This window comes from Harpia harpyja, chromosome 10, assembly GCF_026419915.1.
Source record: "Harpia harpyja isolate bHarHar1 chromosome 10, bHarHar1 primary haplotype, whole genome shotgun sequence".
Lineage (NCBI taxonomy): Eukaryota > Metazoa > Chordata > Aves > Accipitriformes > Accipitridae > Harpia > Harpia harpyja.
In genome coordinates, this window is record NC_068949.1 from 28172872 (window position 1) to 28194306 (window position 21435).

Consider the following 21435-nt stretch of genomic DNA (forward strand, 5'->3'; position numbering starts at 1 on the left):
CACTGCTTCATGTTTTTGACATGGATGCATCTGATTCCAGCAATGTCTTCTTGCCCTAGGAAGGAGTCTAAGACTACCGCCTGGTCCCAGGAGCACTGCTGTGTGTTACCAGAGCAACTGTTTACACACAGCAGCTGGACAACAGTTTGGTGTCCAGGTCTCCTCACTGCCACATGAGAGTTTGAACCACTGAGCTGCAAAACTATGCTTTCCCATTGCTCTTTTCTCTTTCCTCTTCAAATAATATTCATTTTATTTTACAACTTGGTGTAGATTCAAGAAAAGGGATGGAGTGTTTCTTCTTCTGGCACATTCCCATGAATCTGAAACTCCTGTCACTTCAGATAAGCCTGGAATTAAAGTCCCTTCCATCCTTGCATTAAAGAGAAGTAGAGCTCCCACAAAAAAAAGACTCATGCAAACTGAAGCTGGATCAGTTTACAAAGGGATGATACAAGTGTTTGCAACTTGCAGATGTATTTAAGCTGTTTTCTATCATAGGTTTCCAGTGGTTAAATTAGATGCCACAACAGTCACTGCTCTGGCTCCTTAATCTGAGTTGGAAGCACCAGAATCTCTCCACACTCTGTTGTTTCTTCAGTTCACTTCACTGGGGGTTGTGGATTCCAGTGCAGGACCTCTAAAAATGAGGGCTTGTTATTTCAGTGTCAGAACTTTTCAGTCCCTTTATGGATCTAATCCAAAAGCCTTAACTTCTTTTGAAGCATTTTTTCACCATTTATATAATTTTATACTCTACTATAACCAGGAATATTATTTCTTGAGTTTCCAATCCTCAGTTAAATCTTTGTCTTCAAATATCTCTGAATTAAAAGGAATAATGCAATAATTTAAATACATGATGGATTAAAGCAAATATATATAGTCTTTATTATTGGTTCTAACAGGCTAAGAATGTGAGACTTAGATTCCCCAGAAGACATGCTCCTTGTTTAACTATTTCTTAGTTCTTAGTTTTATTTGGAAATAATGCCTTAGCAGAAGTTGTAAGGTAATTGTGCTCTTCTTTATTATGTTGTCTGTGTTATCAGTTAATATTTAAAGAATACTAATGGACATATCAAATTTTATGCAGTCTATATTTTAGTTTGCAATATTTGAGTCACATACTCTGCCAGACCCTGGGAATAATGTGAGGCAAATTATTAGGGTAGTGGTCCTGCCTGGCCTCCTATTTCTCACTACTATTAAATCCTGGATTAAACACTATTAGCTCTCACAGTCAACAGGTCCATAATCTTGTGTGAGACTGTTCTGGCTACTAAGTTAATTATGGGAGGTCTGTATCTTTTCTCTGCTTTTCTTTTCTGAAGCATTAGTCAGGATGAGGAGCTTCCTCAGGTTTATTGGTACCTTTCCAGGTTGAAGAAGGAGATAATCCCTAAAGAACTGGCTACCAGGCACTAAAAGTGGAGTATTATGTTTTTTCAGTGATTTATTGCTGTTGTGATCTTTCATTACATTCATTCTTGTTTTAAAGGGGTGGTGACTGAAGCATGAAAATGTCTCACTGTGGGTTTGTCAACGTTGTCATGTACTTAAGACTTAAACACTATGCTGTTTGGATATGGATTGTGTCAACGATAGAAAGTGGTTAGACATGACATCTTTAAGGTACTATACCCATCTAGAATTATTGATTGTGCATTTTGTATTCTGACAAGGCAGTAGGGGCAAAATTCCTCTCTGGCTTAACTCTGCTTGTCATTTTTTGCTTAGGATTTGGGTAGCAGACAACCTAGTCTGAAGTGCATTCAAAGTGATCTGAAAAATAATTATCCTTTCAAAAACATGATAAAGGCTTCAGTGGCTGCCTATTTCTGCTGCCATGGACTAGCTATATTCCTTAAGTGTTACTGACTAAAGCTGCAGTTCTGGGTTCCGTATGGAGATAAAGATTCTGGTGACATTAGTGGGAGCTTTGCCTGTGTGAGGAGTATGGATTTGGACACTTCACTTCTTGTACAAATAGAATAGAAATAGTGACAATTTTGAGACCTTTAAATAACAAATCTTGATCCCAGAGAAGTCCCTGGGAGTTTTGCAATTAACTTATAAAATGTCAATGTTTTGATGACATTTAGTTACCAAATGTGGATTAATGGCTCCGTGGTTTAACTGAATTTTAAGTGTGGGCCTAATGGCATAGACCTCAGTAATCCTAAGAGAGTAAATGGATGCCTAAGTAAAGATTACCTTAGAATGATTGAATAATAGCTGGACAGATATTCAGCTGACATGAATTAATTTATGAGTGCAAAATCTATACCTAGCAGGATTAGATGGACAGAAAGGTTCTCTTATTTAAGCATATTCAAATTACCTTTGTCACAAAATTTTGAACAAATCCCATTGCAGAATTATTTGGGCAGCCCTGCTCTGGGCACCTCTCACATAATGATATTAAGGAGCAGTGCAGTGTCTGATAGAAGGGACATCTTTCTTGATCCTCCTGATCTTTTCTCATGTAATCAGCCTTATGAATTTAGAAGGATTATCCTCCAATCTCCCCATGTGGTGGTAAGAGGCAGCGAGTCAGATGCTTCTTGTCAGAACAGCAGCCATTGAAGAAAGCATCTTAGTGGTCAGTTAAAAATCAACTGATTTGTTTTCTCAGATCAGTCATTCTTCTGTTTTCTCCCATGATTCCTACTTATATCTGAGGTAGTTTACTCTATATTGGAATGTTCTTTTCACATATATATGTGCATTTTCATTTGTTTCTGAGCTTTAAAAGTAATGCTTTATTCCTTTATGTCTCCCAACTTTTAACATGATAAAATACATTACTTTTTGTTTACCTCCTGGAAAACATAGATAATTGCAGTGTATAAAGATTTTTATTATTTACATTAAGCTTAGGACACTGAGGTGGTTTCCATCTCTAAAATGGCCCAGAATTTTAAATTGACTGTATAGGTAATACTGAGAAGCCATACTGTCATCTTGTATGTACTGTCATCTTAGCTCCATTTGCTTATGCTGAGCTTTTCCACATAAGGCTAAAAAGAGATGAAGATGTCACCATTTGATAATACAAGGCTAGCTATTTTTAAAGAAATCTACAACAACCAAAGCACATTTATGTTTCCCCATGTATTTCAGAGCAGTTTCTAAAGCAGTTCCCACTCATGCATGTTTAATTTGTCAGGTCACTCATAATTTTAATTAACATTTGTAATAACCCTTATCAGCACCATAACTAAAGAAGGTGATTCTGTGGAAATTCAACAGGAACTTTGAAAATGTCAGAGCAGCTCTGACTCATTAATCTTCTTCTATAGATTGTTCTGAACAAAAGCCCTGGATCTGGACATTATCAAAATTTGGAGCCATCTTAAATTCAAAGACAGACTTGAAGCTGAACTTATAGGTTGACATCATCTTCATCTGGATTCATTCACCTACCTATAAAGAAGCATCCTCATTAAAAAAGCTGCAAATTAATTGTATTCAGAGGTGCATGTATGGCAGCATGGAATGATAAGGGAGAGCACTTGCAAGCCCATACTGGAAAACAGAATAGGAGCCTGCATTGTTCAACAGAAACACGAGTACTTATTGGTCTCTATTAATCGAATATTCTCCTCCCTTATTATATTAAATTACATTACAACTATTGTGCAATGATACTGGAAGTACCCCACTAGGCTACATGGTGTGGTTCTATTGGATTTTAAGCAAATTCTGCTGCTGCTTTTCTCATGCTTTTGGCCTGGATTTCTTTCTCTGGCGTGTTTTTGAAGAATGACTCTGTACCACAAGCCCTGTGCAGGAAACTGAGTAAGCAAATGCACAGAAACCCATTCCCCAAAAGAAGTCACTTACCTTTTTCACATCAGGTATATTAAAAAACTTCTTGGTATGAGCAACCCATCCCGCTATCCCGATGTCCAGAGGAAAAACAGTCTCATTGTCTGGCTTCACCAAATTCTCCTCAAAGCTGGAAGTTGGAGTGACATTGAGAAGCCTGGTGGCTACCTCTGGAATACCATTTCGGGAACGACAAATAAACATACTACACCGATCAGCCGCCAGCAGCTGTGCCAGCCTCTGCAGGGCCTTGTGCACTATCTTTTCCATAGTGCCTCCTTCATCCTGGATTTCTGTTAGCAGCTCAAAAAGTATGTTACACTCCTCCAGACGGGACATGTCTTTGAAGCTGACTCCTTCCTTCACATCTCCAGGGCTCACTTTAAAGATACTTCCCAGCACTTCTGCCCTCATTTTTCGGTCAAAATACTCCTTGGCAAACTGGGGGTTGTTCTCCAAGTATTTTTCAACGGCATCTTTATTCACCTCACCCATTTTTGCTGGATTGTTCTTAGGATTTCTTTTAGAACTGCATCACCATCAAAGCAGGAGTGGTAGCAAGAAGTCCTAATTTGATACTAGTAAAAAAACAGTACTTTATACATATTGTATAGCTCACAGGCATAGTACATTCACCTTCTTCTGTGGCTTCCAAGCCTTCTGAAACTCTTGAGATATGACAGAAGGCACTGGCTTAGCATCTTCTTAGTGTGAGATCTTGGAGACTGCTAATTAAAGAGATGTCAGGACACTAAACCCTTGAGCATTCTTAGCTCATAAATCCTAATGGAATCATTTTAGCATTTTAAACTAACCAATTAATTCTTAGACCTTATAAAATTGTCTGTTGTATAGATACATATAGCTGTATGTTCTCTCCTTCATTCACAGTATATGTACTTTACTATACAGGCAGAAGTTTCCATTGAACCTTAATATGAGGAATTCCACTTAGATGCTTAGCCCACATTATACACGTGCACAGATGTACACACGTGTATTTATGAGAGGTACTTAAGCAGAGGAAAACAGAATGTTCCAGAGAAAATTTTTAAATTGCAAAAATTACTTTTTCTCAAAATAGTCAGGAGATGATTGAAATTGGATTACTAAAAGTAAATAATTATGAAGCTATACATGCATAAAATAGGTGAAATCCTAAAGACCTTATAAAAGTCTGAGCTTGCTCAAGTGATTTACCCAGGTGAAGATGAAATAAAAGAATTAGAATTTGAATCAGCACAGCCAGATATGATTTTTTTTTTCCAAAAATAGATAGCCTAAAGGAAAAAGTAAAATTAGAAAATGGCATGAATTTAAATTGAGTTCAGGAGACAGTAAAATTTTTACTCTATAAGCATAAATAAACAGACAGGGTCCTGCAAGTAATGCAGTTTCTTCTATGCCTTCTTCAGAAAAAGTGGGAGATCTCTGCTTTCTTAAATAGCAGAAAAATGGTAATAACTGACAGATAGCTGGCACAGAGGGAATCTTGAGTCTGGTTGTAGCTTTTTAACATGTTTGAAGTTTCCTACCATCGGAAGTTCAGCATTACTCACATGAATAGAAAAAGAATGATGAAAACTGTGTTGAATTTTAGGAGAAAACACCCCAGGGCTACGTGAGCGAGAAGGCTGAGTTTAAGTTGAGTGCCAAGTATGACAGCAAACGATCTGTGTTCATTGAAACAGATCTGAATTTCAGCACAGTAGGAGGGCTGCAATACAATTAATCTTATTTCTATTTGTGGCATCCACATTGATAAGAAGCAGAAAGAGATTCTTGGTATAAGAAAAATAGACCATATACCCTTTGACAATTCTTAATTTGAAAAGAGTAATTGTCAAAGTACAACTTTGTCTGTCTGCCAGAGGCCACAGTGTGTCAACACTCATTTTTATCAACAGATCTAAAAGAATCAACATGGGCAACTGACACTGATCCTCTCATGCACAAACAGGTCAGTGATTGGTGTGTAATGGCAGCTAACTCAGTACATTAGTTTCTCCTCTGACTGTGATAAGAAATGCTCTACAAGACACTAATTTTTGCCAGACTGCAGTTGCCATAAAGATTTAAAAATGCATATGAAAATCAGCACAGTATGGACAAATTCTGGGCTGGTTCCTTTTCTCTGGCAGGGTTACTTACCCCTAGCAACCTGGGGGACAGCATAGGACCCTCACTGGTGGGCATATGAGGTTGCAGCACCTTCTTTACAGGTATGAACTAACTTTGTGGCAGGACTGTGCAACTGCAGCACAGCAAGATGTTCTCACCATTGTATGCATGTACAGTTCACAAGAAAACAGCAGAAGAAACGCACATATATCTTAGTCTTTGAATAGTTTCATGATCTGATCATTACATTTAAAAGCAATAGAGACTTGAAAAGAATTTTATATGTAGTTACACATAGAGTTAAATTATTTCTCTTCATCTGTCATCTTTCTAATTTCTAGCTCAAAACTTTTCATACTGCTCTTTAAAAAAGAGGATGTTGAAGAGCTCCAATGAAATTGTGTGAAGGAATAGTATAATTTTTTTGCATTACTTGTTCAGTCATACTTACTGACTTTGGAACATTCTATATAGTAGTTTCTTTGAAGTAGGAAGGGTCTATAGAGGATCTGTCTCATGCCCAACTAAAACATTGTAGAAAATTATCTTCTATACAAGATTTACACATTCATCTTTATCACATGTGAGAAACCAGCTTTACAAACATTAGTTGTTCTTTATATTGTGATTACATTAATTCTATGAAATAGAGCAGCCTGTGACTCTCTGGAGGGAGAGTAAGTAAAGACAGGCAACCTGACCAAGTTACACTGTTTTCTTTGGGGGCAGGGGAGTTGGTGGGTTAACATTTTTGTAAGCTAGCAATTTTATTATCATGTGTGCCCATTTTTTTCAATATGCAAGATCACCTAAAATGCTTATCATGGTTCCACCAAATATCCCTCATGCCCAGCTGTTTTTACAATTATAAATTACACTATTTGTACTTTGAGGTAACAAAAAGATCGTATTTTAATTAGGCATTACTGTAAGGTGATGAATCTTTCTTTGTTACAAAATATTTCAGATGTAGGTGGGTTGTCCTATAATCATTCTTAAATCATCAAATAATTCCTTTTTTTTCTTCTTAATTTAGATTCACTTTTACAATTGCACTCTTGCTCTGTAAAATGTTTGTGAAATGACATGGAAAGAAGTATCAGAAACCAATAGAAGTTCTTTATGAGGGTAGAAGGTTCTTTATGAGCCTATCCAGCTTATGAGGACTGGCAGAGAGAGTTGAGGTTGTTTAGCCTGGAGAAGGGAAGGCTGTGGGGAGACCTTGTAGCTGCCTTCCAGTACTTAGAGGGTCCTACAGGAAAGATGGGGAGGGACTCTTTATCAGGGAGTGTAGTGACAGGACAAGGGGTAATGGCTTTAAACTGAAAGAGGGTTGATTTAGATTAGGTATTAGGAAGAATTTTTTTACTGTGAGTATGGTGAGGCACTGGAACAGGTTGCCCAGAGAGGGAGTGGATGCCCCATCCCTGGAAATGTTCAAGGCCAGGTTGGATGGGGCTATAAGCAACCTGGTCTAGTGGAAGGTGTCCCTGCCCATGGCAGGGGTGTTGGAACTACGTGATCTTTGAGGTCCCTTCCTACCCAAACCATTGAATGGTTCTATGATTCTATGAAGTTTATGTTTGGAAGACAGTTAAGAAGTTGGCTTTTTTTCAACAACTGCTGTATATTGTCATGCTATGTTTCATCATGAAGTCTATGTACACATTGATTAATCATGAATAATGAAGACAAACCAAGAAGCTGAAGTGATTTGATAGAAATTTAAATGTAGTTTGGTACATAAATGTGTCTTACATTTATGGAAGTCCGCATTTTAGAGTTAGGGAAATACTGTGTATTTGTATTTATGCATTTTTGTTTCTCTCATATTAGTATTTTAATGAATTTTTTAAATTAGACCATTTAAACATTTTGGAGCACTAGTGTTGTAATGAATCTTAAAGCTTCTGCACTGGAATAAGACATTTATTTTCTGTTCTATCTCCTTTACTCTCCTTATTTTCCACACCATTGAACATTTTATCTTTAGTAATCCTAATTCACATTTGTATTTAAGTTTGTTATAGGAAACTATACCAAAAAATTATTTCACATTTCTGGCACTTTCAAACATGATTTTGCTATCATCTTTCCTAGCAATTTTTTAATAAGATCACCTGTTAAGAAAATACATTTTAATGTAGGATCCATTACATACATGGGGGTTTAACACTGGAAACTCACCTCGCACAGTCATTTTCACTGCACTTTTAAAGGCAAAAATAATATGCATTTGGCTTTGATTCTTTTCCATTCTGAGGTTGTTTGAATTAAAAAAAAGATGAGCAGGGTGCTATATTTTTCAAATTGTTTTAATTTCAGAGAATATCAGAAATACGTGTGCTTTGTGATTTTAATACATATGATGTCATTTGCCTTTGACGTTCATAGTTACTACAGAAATCAAACTATTTATGGAGTACTTCTTAGTAGTAGACCATTCCTGAGCCCTTGTGATACATGGAAACTCCTAAGAAGGATAACTGACAGACGTGGTTATTTAAATAGATTCAAGCAGCACGTAAATGTCAAAGGTATTTATAAGGTTTCCCAGTTCAGCTCAGTGTTTGTATCTGAGCACCTCTGTCCATTTAGATAGCAGTTAATGTGGTTCATTCAGTTAAGATTTTCTGAAGAAGCACAGATCAAATGTGTTTATTTCAATTGCATGGCTTTTGAGGTGGATAATTTTATGGCCACTGTCTGGATATTGTAGATTCATATGTATAATCCAAGAAATTAATATTGAGAAATATTATTGATTTTTTCCTAAATGGTTAGGTTGTGAGAATGGATTCTGTAGGTATCTACAACAGGTACTGTATGCCCCTGACACAGCCAGGTTTTGGCACCGAAATGTTTTGGTGTCACTGATCTGGTATGTTTTGGGGACCTTTATAAACAACTTCAACTTTTAAGTTTCTTTTAAAATAATTTTCTCTCCCTTGTCTTACAAAAGTAATCTTAAAAATGTAAACACTGAAGGTAGTAAATTGGCTACTTTTTCCATACGGCTGCAAATTTTAATGGTCCCTTAAAACTGCCAATGATTAGCTCTGGGGGTTAATGAAATAAGTAGTCAACAGAGATTTTAGATTCTAGGGGAGACTTCCTGAAGTAAATGGCCAGTCTAGCATGAAGGGGTTAACTTGGGTTGCCAGATGTGCTGTAGCTTTGACCATGAGCATGGGTTTCTTGGTAGTTTGGCATGAATTTTAGTATACAGACTGAGCAAAGGACAGCAGCCTTTTAGTCTCATGCACTCTCACATTTACTCCGATGTGATCTTAGGTTACCTGACCATTTTTAATTACTGAGAATATTACTCAGCACCGCTGAGAGAGGTCTGACTGTCTTCTTCATACCCTCCTGCCAGATATTTATACACTTGATAAGATCCCCCTGAGCCTCCTTTTCAGGCTGAACAGGCCCAGCTCTCTCAGCCTCTCCTTTTGTCAGATTCTCTTACTGCTCAATGATCTGCATGGCTTTTTGCTGGACTCACTCCAGTATGTCCATGTCTTTCATCATTCATAGTTTAAAGCCCTCCTCACTGGGCTGGCTAGCCTGTTGGCAAACTTTACATCTTTGTTTCAAGTTGTTTCCATTTCAGTTATATATCTAGAAAACCAATTCAAAATCAGTCCTCAGAAAGGTTTGCTAAAGAGAATAAGGGTACCATTTTAAACTAGGTTTGTTTCAATATTGTTTATAAAAGAGTTCAATATAATTTTACTCCTTAAGCAGAATGTCACGTCAATAAATTACAAAAACAGGTAGCACACAGGCTGGCATGGTGCAAAGGCCAATCTTTTCAATTCCATTCTGTCCTTGACCTCTGTACTCAGACTGCCACCAAGGGGAACAGTTGTGGTGGTGACAGTGTACATAGTTGTCCCTTACAAAGTACACGGAGCTCCTTGGCTCCACTCATGCCACTTCTTGTCGCTTGTTAATAGGAGTCTGGTTCCACAGGGCAGTGGCTACGCTTGGATCTACTGCTCTGTGCACACAGCAGTCATTCATTCCCCTGCAAAATCTGCCTCTAAGAGTTTAATGGATACCCATGTTTGTGAATGGCACTCTATAAATAAATAACCATAAGACAGCAAAAAGCCTTTCAATCTATGTGCAGTCTGGCTGGAAATGGATGCTCCATTTCCTATTACCAGTTCTTTGAGCCAGCTTTCTCCTAAGAGCTAGGCTTATTCTTGTGACCACAAATAAAATTCTGGTTCTTTTAATATTTAAACCTTCAATGTTGCAGTGTTAAAAATTTTTTAAATAGTAATTTGACTGTTGTTTCTTCCTTTTTATTATAAAGACATAAATGAAACTAAAATAGCTCCTACAATGAAAGCTTTTTTCTGCCATTTCCTTTGAAAATTGACCTTTTCTGTGTATTTTCTGTTGCTATTCCTAATGGAAAATATTGCAGAATTTTACAGGCTATTAATGTAAAAAATATTTCAATCACAGAGTCACTGCCAGAAGTTAGCCCCTTTTTTGGCCTCTTGGCAAAATTCAAATGTAGAAGACTTTTTTCCCACTTAAATTAAACATGGTTCCAAAAGATACATACTGACTTTTAAAAAACTTTCTATAATACTCAAAATATGCTTCCAGCTTCAAACATTGGAATGGAAAGTCATATATGAAATTTATCAAGCTTGGTGTTGAACTTAGCACAAGTTTTGTAAATGTATGCTTTACATTAGAGGTTATTTGCATGTTTATGTGTTATCAATATTTTAGTAATTCTTTTAAGTTTAATTGTCTGAGCCTTCCCAGGACCCAGCAATCATTTGATGCCATTGACTTGATCTATGCACATTGGTCTCAGAATCAATTGAAATCCTGGCCCAAATTCTGTTCCTTTCTCTTTCCTTGAGAAGTACAAATCTGCAAGGGGTATATCCAGGTTCCAAGGATCTGAATGAGGATCACTTGCTGGCATCATTTCTCAACCAAACCCATAGCCCAAGTCAATCCAAATTATGATTAACTGAGGCAAAGTTTATACTGTTTATGAGTTTACATAGTTGTGCTGGCATAGCTACATCTGTTCGGACTGAGAAAAAATTCACCCTTGAACTGCCATAACGACGCTAGTCTGCCAGCAACCTTCCATTTCTCCTCCAATACACTCCCAATCTAGATTAACTGACAACAGAGTAGCCTTTTTGCCTAAAAAGCTTGTCTCATTGAACCAAAGAAGTGCTTTAGCTGTAACTGTGAAAGGACTTCATTAATGTAAACTGTCTCAGGTAGGCAGAGTTGGAAATATAGCTAAACCAGAAGAGGCATATAGCCAAGCTTTTACTATGTCATCTTCAAATTGTACTGACTTGCCCAGGTCCTCTTCTGCAGTTGTTGAAATCTGACTGGGAAATACTGGTGTGACTTCACTGTAGATGTGCTCCCACAAATCCACAATGATAACAGTTCAAAATAAGAGTTTTCTCAGGCGCTGCATAGAGTTTGTAGAGATCCCGGACTTGAGGAGCGGAATGATTTAGAAGTTAGAATTACTAAGTCTCTGCCAGGCACCTCCACCGGTACAAGTTGCAAAACATTGCAGAAATCAGTGGAGGCACACAAAGAAATGTTGTGCCGTGGCTAATACAAAATTACATGTTTCTGATTTATTTTTCTTGATGACCTCAGATTAATTTAAGAGACTGTGATGTCTCTTGCACATATTTAGAACTGATCTTATTAAAAATTATTAACAGAAGTAAATTTTTGTTTCAGTGAAGCCTGGATTGGTCTCCTGTCTGTAAAACTGCTGAGGACAACATGCAGTAAGTATGATGGGACTATTGACTAGATTTTCAGAGGTGGTCAAATCTCATCAGGTTTTGATTCATTTGGACGAGTGACTGCAGACTCCTTTGAAAACTTCTGCCATACAATTTTTATGGATAATTATGTTATTGACAAAATTTTATAGGAGTAGTTTTGATCCTGGAAGAACCTCTCTGGGAATATAAAACAGTATACAGATTTTTGAAGAAGACAAACTTAGGAGAAATAATAGTGTTTCACAAATTGGCAGAGAATAAAGAAATATTTTTTTCTTTGGTATTAAAGAAAGTAATAGATTTAAAGCTTATAAATTAAGCTATAATCCCTCTTCTTACTATCAGTCATGTGAGACACTGAACAAAGAAAATGTTGATTTTGATCTTGTAAGTATGATGAATTCATATATTAAGACTAGTGAGTGTTTTGTAAAAGTTTTGTAAAAATGCACATATATACCTGGCATCACCATTGCCAGAGGTTTGCACAAGGTTCTAAAAGCTACCAGAGGGATATAGATTGCTGTTTCTCTTCAGTCTCTGCGGGAATTAGCAAACTTGAAAATCTCAGTTTAAAAATGGAAACGTTGGCTTATTGAAAGACTACTGTTGAAAGTTCCAGGACAATTAATATGCATCAAACTTTCTGGTTACCTGTGTTAAATATGTTCTTTACTCCAAATAGAAGCTTAATATTAAACATAATGGAATTTTTAGTGTCTGATGTAATCCAGGGAATCAAAGGCTTCAGAGCAGACTTGGAACAGCCCTGAGCATTTGATGTTTGAGACAGTGAACAAAAATATACTCTCCATGCAAAAAAGAATCCAACACAAAGCAGAAAAGGAAGATAAATCAAACAGACTATGGGACTGTTTGCATTACAGATGAAAAAGATTTTAAATGGCAGCAATGGTAAAAAGTTTAATATTTTTATGAATATATGAAAGGAATAGAACGCTAAAGTAAATTTCTGGGAAAGGCCATGCTGAATAAATTGTTTTAATTCTGTACATCATCTACTATTGAAGCATTTTTTATACTACATTGGTATCTCCATATTTAAATTATATTTTTGCTTAATTCTTAAAGTAAAAAACACAGACCTTTCAACAAACAGGCTCTGCCTTTATTCTTTCAAAATTGTGAGGTGAAAAAAGTAGGTGAGTTAGTTATCTTGGTAACAATCATTCCTATCCTGCTCCGGTTACATGTCTAGAAAATAATTAACAGGTTTTCTCTAATGCTTCCTAAAGATGTTGAAACTATAGAACAAATATTGACTTAGAGGCAGCAAAACTTGCCTGGACAGGAGAAAACAATAATGCTTTATATAACTGAAAACGGTTTGCCAAAAACAGAAGAGAAATTCTGGAAGCTCTGATTTAAAATTGATGTCAAAAGAGCCAGATGTGGTATGTACATGCACTCAGGTATTTGCAGGCCACACATACATCCTGCTACCTTTGCAGTACCACACAAAGGTGCTCTTTTGCCTTCCTGAAGATTTGCAGGGCCCCAGTTCCTCTCTCTGGGAGCCACTCATGAGATGATTTAGCACCCGAGCCAGCCTTTGGGAAGCAAGAGGGAACCAGTCATGAGGACCTGAAGAGGTTCTGGCAGTACCAGGCTTTCAGAAACTTGAGCAGAAACTTGCAAGTATGATGTTTGCCACTGTTTATCAGGGGAAGAGAGGAAAGGGATTTGGGGGGGAGGTGGAGGAAACAAGTCTGCACCTTGTAACTGGCTTGAGCACATTGGGTAATAAAGACTTTGGACTGCAGTGTGTAAAATCACAGAGGAGGTGAAGGCAGCTCATTCTCCCCTGTGCAAAGATGGGGTGCCTCTCTTTTCCTTTGTTCTCCCCACACATGTGCACACCCCTTCCCCCAGGTGTAAGCTCTGCCTTTGGGTTAGGAAAACCAAAAAGAGGCAATTGATCCTAGCACCTGCTTGGCTGCAGGTCAGGGTCAAAGACCACGTGAGCCCATGGTTGTTATGCAAGAGGCTGTTATGAAGGGGCCCCAGCCTGCAGCTTGCATCAACCCGCCTCCCTACTCCCCCTCCAATGCTGGCTTTGTACCTCAGGGGGTTGCGAAAGCCCCAGGACTACATAAAGCATTCCCTGTCTGGGCACTCTGCCACTGCCAGCAACATTTGGGCTCTCAAGAGGCCACAGGGACCGGCACTGCCTGTAAGGGACCCTCCTGTGGTGGGCTGGGGACGACCAGGTGCCTTGCCTGCGCATGCATCAGGGAAAGCTGCACGATGCCCTGGGCACCTGTCAGGGCAGCCTTCCTCCCTTCCTCGCTTGTGTGACAGAGCCTGTTTCTGATGCTATTCTCTGTTTGCTGTTGCTGCAGGGACGGGATGGCCCACACGGAGAGAGCTCTGCCCTGGCTGCTGCTGCTGCTGGCGCTGGCCTTGCTGGGCAGTAGCACAGCGGAGCGGGACTGCCGAGTAAGCAGCTTCAAAGTCATGGAGAACTTTGACAAGACCAGGGTAAATCTTCTTTCTCTCCTGGATCTGTGGTGTCTTGCCTAGCTCCTCTTCCCAGGCTACAAAATCTGGCATTCAGTAACAGCAGTGTGTTCACATTTTCACTCGAAGTCACAGACTGCAATACTGAGAAACAGCAGAAGTGTGTGATGTTGCCCACACCTCCACAGATGCTGGTTCCTGATGCATCTGATGAAGGAATACTGCAGAAACTGAGGTTTAGCAGACTGGTCTCAAACTGTATGGTCTAAACAAAAGGAGTGTAGTGATTTGGTTGTTTCTATGAAAGTTAATACTCTGGTGTTTTCAGACATCATTGCAAGGAAAGAACATTTATACATAGGTCTGTCAAGATCTGCCAGTTGTTATCCTCTTCCCAACAAATTTTGTATTCTAAATACTGGAGAACTGCAGATACAAATAAGATACCAAAAAATGTCAATTCTTTCACAAACCCTTGCTGCACTAGGACATATTGGTGGGTTTATGCTGTTGGAACAGCTAGATTTGTTTCTTAGGTACAACTTTGAGGCATGGTGTCAAAGATCTGCATGTTCTCCCCTCTGTCACCTCCCCTAATTTGTAATGTCTCTTTGTAATGTTTTCCATACTTCTAGGTCTAACTGAAGCCTTTGTTATTTCCTTGCAGTACAGTGGCACCTGGTATGCCATGGCAAAAAAAGATCCTGAGGGGCTGTTTCTGCAGGACAACGTGGTAGCCCAGTTCACCGTAGATGAGAATGGACAAATGAGTGCCACTGCAAAGGGCAGAGTCAGACTCTTCAAGTAAGCTGTTTGCAGTCTTCCTCTTGTTCCATTTCACTAAGCTTCAGCTGCACTTACTGGTGCTCTAATCCTACCTGCTATCCCTGCACTAGTCACACAGTCACACGGAATCTGTGCTATTAGGTTTGAATGTGATGGTTTGTTTCCCTCTGGCTACAGTAACTGGGATGTCTGTGCTGACATGATTGGCTCTTTCACTGACACAGAGGATCCTGCCAAGTTCAAGATGAAGTACTGGGGTGTTGCCTCTTTTCTGCAGAAAGGAAGTGAGTACTTACCTATAGAAGATGCAGAAGTACTTGGGAGCCTAGTTATGTTGTGTGACCATGCTGGGGAAGGAAAAAGTAGCATTGGATTTCTTAAACACACTTAAAATATGTAATAACTATCATACAGCAAAGCCTTAATGTGAACAAGGTAATCACAATTTTTTATATGGGACAGCTGGTTGGCTTTCTTGAAACAAGTGAAGACCAGGCCTTTGTATATCTTTGTATTTCTTTTGTTTGTTACCCAACGATATAATTGAAGGTCACTGTTTGGAAAGAAATGAAAGGCAGATGAAGTATTTTAAATCTTGTTTTATTTCAGAACTCAGTTACCAGATGCTTCTGTTCTCTCTGAAAGGCCTAACATCAGACTTGGCCAAGCAGGAAAGAGGATATTGCAACTGTTAGTTTGCTTGGTCTTATGTCTGCAAATGTAGAGATTTATCTGTTTTAAGAAACAAATATGATCCAGTATATATATATATATATATTCATATTTTTCTGTCATCTGTCACACCCTACACAAAATTAGTTTATTGAGCCAAGTAGAGATTCAGACACTTGTAGCTCAAGATATTTCCATGGATTGTTTCCAAGAGAAGCAGGTGGAATGTGGAAGTGATTGGAGCTCCACTCTCTCCAAAGACACAGTTACAAAGAATGCTTTGGATGCCAACTGCTCTTTAATCGTTGCCGAATCTCCTCACAGCATGCTGCTGAATCACGTTTTCAGGGATACTTCAGATTGCTGGCTGACCCCAGATTCTACCTTTCTAAAAACTAGTCCCCACCCACAGGAGAGATGGGGAAGAGAACATACAGTGTTGCCTTCACCAGCGCACACATAGTGCAAGGAAGGATCTTTTGCTCTAGGAGAGGAAGCTGCAGAGATGATGCTTTTTCCTGCAAACACCTAGGTTCACTTCTGTTAGCACAGGGTGTCAGTGTGACCAGGTATTTATCAGATTACCTAGCTAAATAGTTAAGAATTCTCTGAAATTTTAACTGCATTTTGAGAAGAGGGTTTATGCTAGAGTTTGTAGCAAATACACTTCTAACACATGTGGAAACTGCATGATAATCTTTTTCCTTAAAAATACAGTTTAAGTAACATCCCTGGTAGGAAAATAGTTATGGTCTTGAGTAATCTGGAGCATGACTAGAACAACCAAGAGCACATTTGGCTTCTCTGGTTTTTTAACTATTTTCTGTCTGACTGTTCCCCCTTTATGGTGAAAATAAGAAAACTTCCTTTGTACTTCATGGTAGCTACTCTAATACATGGTTCTTTTTTGTGTTTGCTGCCACATTTTATAATGATGTCCAGGCATGGATTTACAAGGCATTTATTAGCACTTCTTTATGTTGCTCTTGTTCTGTGCCCATGTTAGAGGAGAAGCAGTGGTGCCAACCATTTCCTCTTCTCTCCATCACTGTCCTGGATAAATATGCTTTTTTTTTAAAAAAAAAAACAAAAAACAAACTCCCCCCAAAACATGGAATTAAATACTGCACACAGGAATAAACTAAGAGCTAATCTGTTATCATTTATACCAATCTTCATCGTATTATTTTCTTCACAGAGTTATCGCAGCAGTCTCCTGAGATTTACTAGATTTTACTTGTGTCTCTAACACCTTTGCTTCTTTGCTATGCTTTCTTCCAGATGATGATCACTGGGTAGTGGACACAGATTATGATACGTATGCTCTTCATTACTCCTGCCGCCAACTAAATGAAGATGGCACTTGTGCTGATAGCTATTCCTTTGTGTTCTCCCGGGACCCCAAGGGATTGCCTCCAGAGGCACAGAAAATTGTCAGACAAAGGCAGATAGACCTCTGCTTGGACAGAAAATACAGAGTTATCGTTCATAATGGTAAGAACATTTTTTTCTGAAGAATTTTATTCCAGGGTTTAATGACTAAAGCACTAGGAGTCTCTTGCTCATTAAATAGCAAATGCATGAAGTCTTTTACTTAGTGGCTGTAATACTGTCTTTTGAAAACTGGAGCTTGTAGTAAGTTATTTCCAACTTTTATTTCCCTTATCTGAAGGAGACCTAAGGTGTATAGCTTTTTATGCAGCATATCACATCAGCTGAAACAATAATTAGAGGAAGTTGTAAAACAATTAAATCAATGCAGTATGAGTAAACATAGTAAGAAGAAACTTCATAGTTGCTGTAAAAAGAAATTGTGTCTCTTTAATCAGAACTCTTTGCCTTTCTCAACAAAATAGTTGTTGAAGGGAATATAATGTATTTTCAAAAACTTCTTTGAATAATTCTTCATAAAAGGCTTTTAAGGAATATCAGAAGTCTTAGAAAGGATACCTTATAGCAGACCCTTTCTCACAGGTCCTCATGCCAACTGTTTCACAAAGGGTTGTGGGACATACCCCTCATACTGGAAGTATGACCCTATATTGAGTCATATAGTCAGGCTGAGCTTGCAACACAGGGAAGGATAAAAATTAGCTCACTTGTGCTCAAATATATTAGAAAAAAACAAATGGTAATTTATGCTACTTTAATCAATGATCTAGAAGAAAATGTAATATACTCACTAATAAAGATTACACCCAGAGTTGGGAATAGTAAAGAATGAAGAAGACAGATTAGAATATTTAGGACAAATAAAATAGTGATGTATCTGTCCCTATCCCCAACCTTGCATTCTGGAAAACATGATACCTACAGAAGACGTGACTGGTGAATCAGCTTAATGTGAACTCCCAATGTAATGCTGTGACCAAAAGAGTTAATGTGATTCTTGGATGCATAAACCAAGGATGCAAAAGATTAATTTACAGACTCATATGAGACTGTTGTGCTTGGCATAGGTCTGCTTGCTATGTCACATTTGATGATAATCATAACTGGAAGGGGTACCGAGAATGAATTAGAAGTTTCAAAGAAGAGCAGAGAAAAAAATTGAAAGTTTGTAAAATGTGTCCTCTGGTGAGTGCTTCAAAGACCTTGGTCTTTTCTCATCAGAAAGAGGTTAAAGGCTGACCTGAGCAAAGTCTGTGCTTGCCCACACAAGCAATTGGAATTGGATAATAAGGGACTTGCAAACATAAGAATAATAAATTAAAATGGATGGAACTTTAAACTGGACACATTCAGAGCAGAAATAAATAGCCATTTGTTTAACTCCAAAGGTCATTAACCTTTGGAACAGTTTACCAAGAGCTGTTCTATGTTCTTCATCACTGAAATCTGTAAATCAAGATTAAAGGCTTTTCTAAATAACATGTTAGAATAAACTGGGATTGACTGAAGGAACTTTTGTGTATTATAAAGAAAGTCAGAACAGATAAGCACAGTCAGCTCTTGTGGCTCTATTACCTGTTCATCTGATCTATAAACAGCGAGTAATATATTGCCATGTTGTAAAGTAGGTATGCTGATAACAGGGTGCCTGAAAGATCTGCTAAGGTAGGTGGTGTTTAGAATACGGATTAGTGACCTGGAAAAAGTGCCTGACAACAATGAAAATAGAAATTTTGCCTTGAAGGAGAATTTGGAGACAACATAAAAGACAGTTGAGATTTAAGGCAGTCAAGACTAAGAGACATCATAAATGCAAATGAAATTGGCTTTTGTGAATGATGTGTATGATTGCATAAAGGATAGGATAGAAAAGAAACAATGTCATTATATAAATTGATGATACTTTGTTTTGAATGCTGCATTCACTGCTCTTCAAATGAAATACAGCAAGAATAAAAATTTCTGAAGATGAGGAAAAAAAAGAGATTATTAGGGATGTTTTTGTATTAAATGTAAGATAAAGTGTAGATATACAACTGTTGTGCTGTGACTTTGAGAGGTGTGTGCTATGGTGGTTCCTTGCATTTCTGTCAAACCCAGAGAAAGTACTATCCCACTGTAAAATCAGGGTATTGGGCTAGTCCAAGTACTGGTCTGATTCAGCATGGTGGAATCTGTGTTTCTATTATTTCTACACTATATGAGGCTTGCAAGGCAATAAATGTATTGTCAATCTTTGCAAGAAAGTATAAACCAAAAAGAAAAATTGAATATATTAATTTATTCATAATTTGTTATATAACTTTTTCAAATATCTCAGAACTTCTATATAATTGAATACTTGTGTTTTTCCACAGAGTATAGAACCAATAATGTAATTTTAAAATAAAAGCTCAGAATGTCTTTTGAAAGTTAAATATTCTTTGACTTCCTAACCTTAATTTAAAAGTTGATCATGCTGCCTCTAGTTTGTTACAGAAATATCAAATCTACCAAGTTGCACCAAGTGCTGTATTCTTTGTCTGCTATCCTAATTTATATTCAGATGTTAGGCACTGAGTGCAGTGTCTGATAAGACTGTGTGAGTTCCATACTGTTTGTAAATGAAAAATAGTAGCCTGAGTCCTTAATACTGTCAGCTTTTTATTGAGGATTATGCCAGAGTTTATCTTTATGAGCCCAGCACCAAAGCATAAATGAAACTTAAAGCCAGCAATTTGCATTTTCCCCTTACCGTGATCAGGACCTGTAATTACCATAGTGTTAGTTGATTCTGAATTCTCCAGTATCATTAAGCCAAAGTTCCTGCAAAGCAAGTACATTTGGGAATGAGAGAATGATTGTGAGCTAAACTGAAAAAAACTTGTATTGAAAGCTTTATATCAGAAACTCTTACAAAATTCACTTAATTCCTTATGTGGGGATTGGAAGCCTTGCTACTTTAGTTTTAATTCTGCTATTAAGAGCTACAGAATTAGTAGCAAAAAAAGCCAACTTCGGTTATCTGTACTGACCTGCATTCCATTGTTATTGTGGTAAAATTCTGACTGACGTCAATAGATGCTGCAAGAACAGGCTTGTATCTGTTTCTAATTGTGCATACTCTGCCTATGTCTTGAAGCTAATTTTTTTTTTCCCCAAGATTTTTCATTAACTTTTTAAATTAATACTGCACTCAAGTTAAGTTCCCTCCAAACACTAATAGATGTACAAAACTTACCTTGATGGAAAAAAAAAATCTAAAATATCTGGTTCTTTAAGGCAAAAGAGAAGCCTAGGAAATTACGAGGTTTTTGGTTGTAACTTACATTGCATTTCTGATGGTAGCTCCTTTCCAAATATGGATCAAGCTATGATACACTTAGTCTCTTGCTTTAAGTTGTGCAATGTGAGTGTGGACATCACAGTGAGACTACTTGTAAATACAATATGGTGTCATGTTAGTAGAGCTGAAAGCTGAATCTGCTGTTAGTATTTGCTAGAAGCAAAAATTGGGAATTAAAGAGTGGTATGTTCCTTCAGCTAATTTACTATTGCCATTAGAAGTTTTGGAGATCAGGAGATTCTTATTTTGTTGAAAGACACTCTTAAATTAATAATCTTTAAAAGGCAAGTAATTTGAAGCTTGTTAAATAAATAACTCTTTTATCATTGATCTATCCAGTACCTTGTTTGCTAAAGTATTAAAATGCTCAGGACAGGTCGATGAATTCCTGTTTTGTTCCAAGTTGAAAATTCTTTGGAATTATAAACTACAGAGCAAGGTATAGGCATGATCATTACAAGTAACAGACTGCTGGGCTCAAGAGCATTTTAAAGAAATTAGATATGTATGCATTTAAAATTTGGTGAAAGTTTGTATATTTTAATTTTGTCTAGTGTGGTTGAAAAATAATTTTTTGTGTGTGTGTGTTTCAGGATTTTGCTCTTAAGGAGATCCAAAACTATGGAAAGAAACCATGTAACAGCACCATGGATGTAAAGTTAACACATTGATTGGGTGTTCTTTTGAAAACCTTTTAAATGCCTTCATTTAGATTTTGAATATATTTATCTGAGCTGTGTAGCTCACCTTGTTAATAAACCAATGAAACACTTCAATAAACTTGGATTACAGGGGATGCAAATTGTTTGTATGCAAATCTGTACATATGTAGACATTGGTTTTGTTAGTAAACCATTATCTTAATGCACTGTTTTGAGTTGGTGACAGATGGCAATAACTTAGAATTTAATCTTTCTTTTTTTAGTGGTTTCAATTTCTGACTAAAAGAGTTTTAATTAAAAAAAAAAAGAATACATGTATTTTAATTTCCTTTCAAACACAACATCATCTTTTTTC

The 21435-nt window shown here is 37.5% G+C and overlaps 2 protein-coding genes across 3 annotated transcripts in view; one reads left to right on the forward strand and one right to left on the reverse strand.

Annotated features, from left to right (window-relative positions):
• Positions 1 to 4535, reverse strand: part of PDE6C (phosphodiesterase 6C) — a 30232-nt gene extending 25697 nt beyond the window's left edge. For both annotated transcript variants that reach the window (XM_052799927.1, XM_052799928.1), the window contains exon 1: positions 3850 to 4535. In XM_052799927.1, the coding sequence (XP_052655887.1) occupies positions 3850 to 4329 (480 nt within the window). In that variant the 5' untranslated portion in view covers positions 4330 to 4535. The remainder of the gene's footprint in view (positions 1 to 3849) is intronic.
• A 9271-nt stretch (positions 4536 to 13806) lies between these two features.
• RBP4 (retinol binding protein 4) lies at positions 13807 to 21220 on the forward strand. The gene is made up of 6 exons (XM_052799739.1): positions 13807 to 13956; positions 14126 to 14264; positions 14911 to 15047; positions 15207 to 15313; positions 16983 to 17195; positions 21012 to 21220. Exons 2-6 carry the CDS (start codon positions 14133 to 14135, stop codon positions 21023 to 21025), a joined length of 603 nt encoding a protein of 200 aa, XP_052655699.1. The 5' UTR covers positions 13807 to 13956; positions 14126 to 14132; the 3' UTR covers positions 21026 to 21220.
• The last annotated feature ends 215 nt before the right edge of the window (positions 21221 to 21435 follow it).

Excerpts from the sequence above, each read along its gene's own strand:
- RBP4 (XM_052799739.1), top strand. The coding sequence starts at position 14,133 with ATGGCCCACACGGAGAGAGCTCTGCCCTGGCTGCTGCTGCTGCTGGCG. Across the intron at positions 14,265-14,910 it reads AGAACTTTGACAAGACCAGG|TACAGTGGCACCTGGTATGC; the intron begins GTAAATCTTCTT and ends ATTTCCTTGCAG. Across the intron at positions 15,314-16,982 it reads CTCTTTTCTGCAGAAAGGAA|ATGATGATCACTGGGTAGTG; the intron begins GTGAGTACTTAC and ends GCTTTCTTCCAG.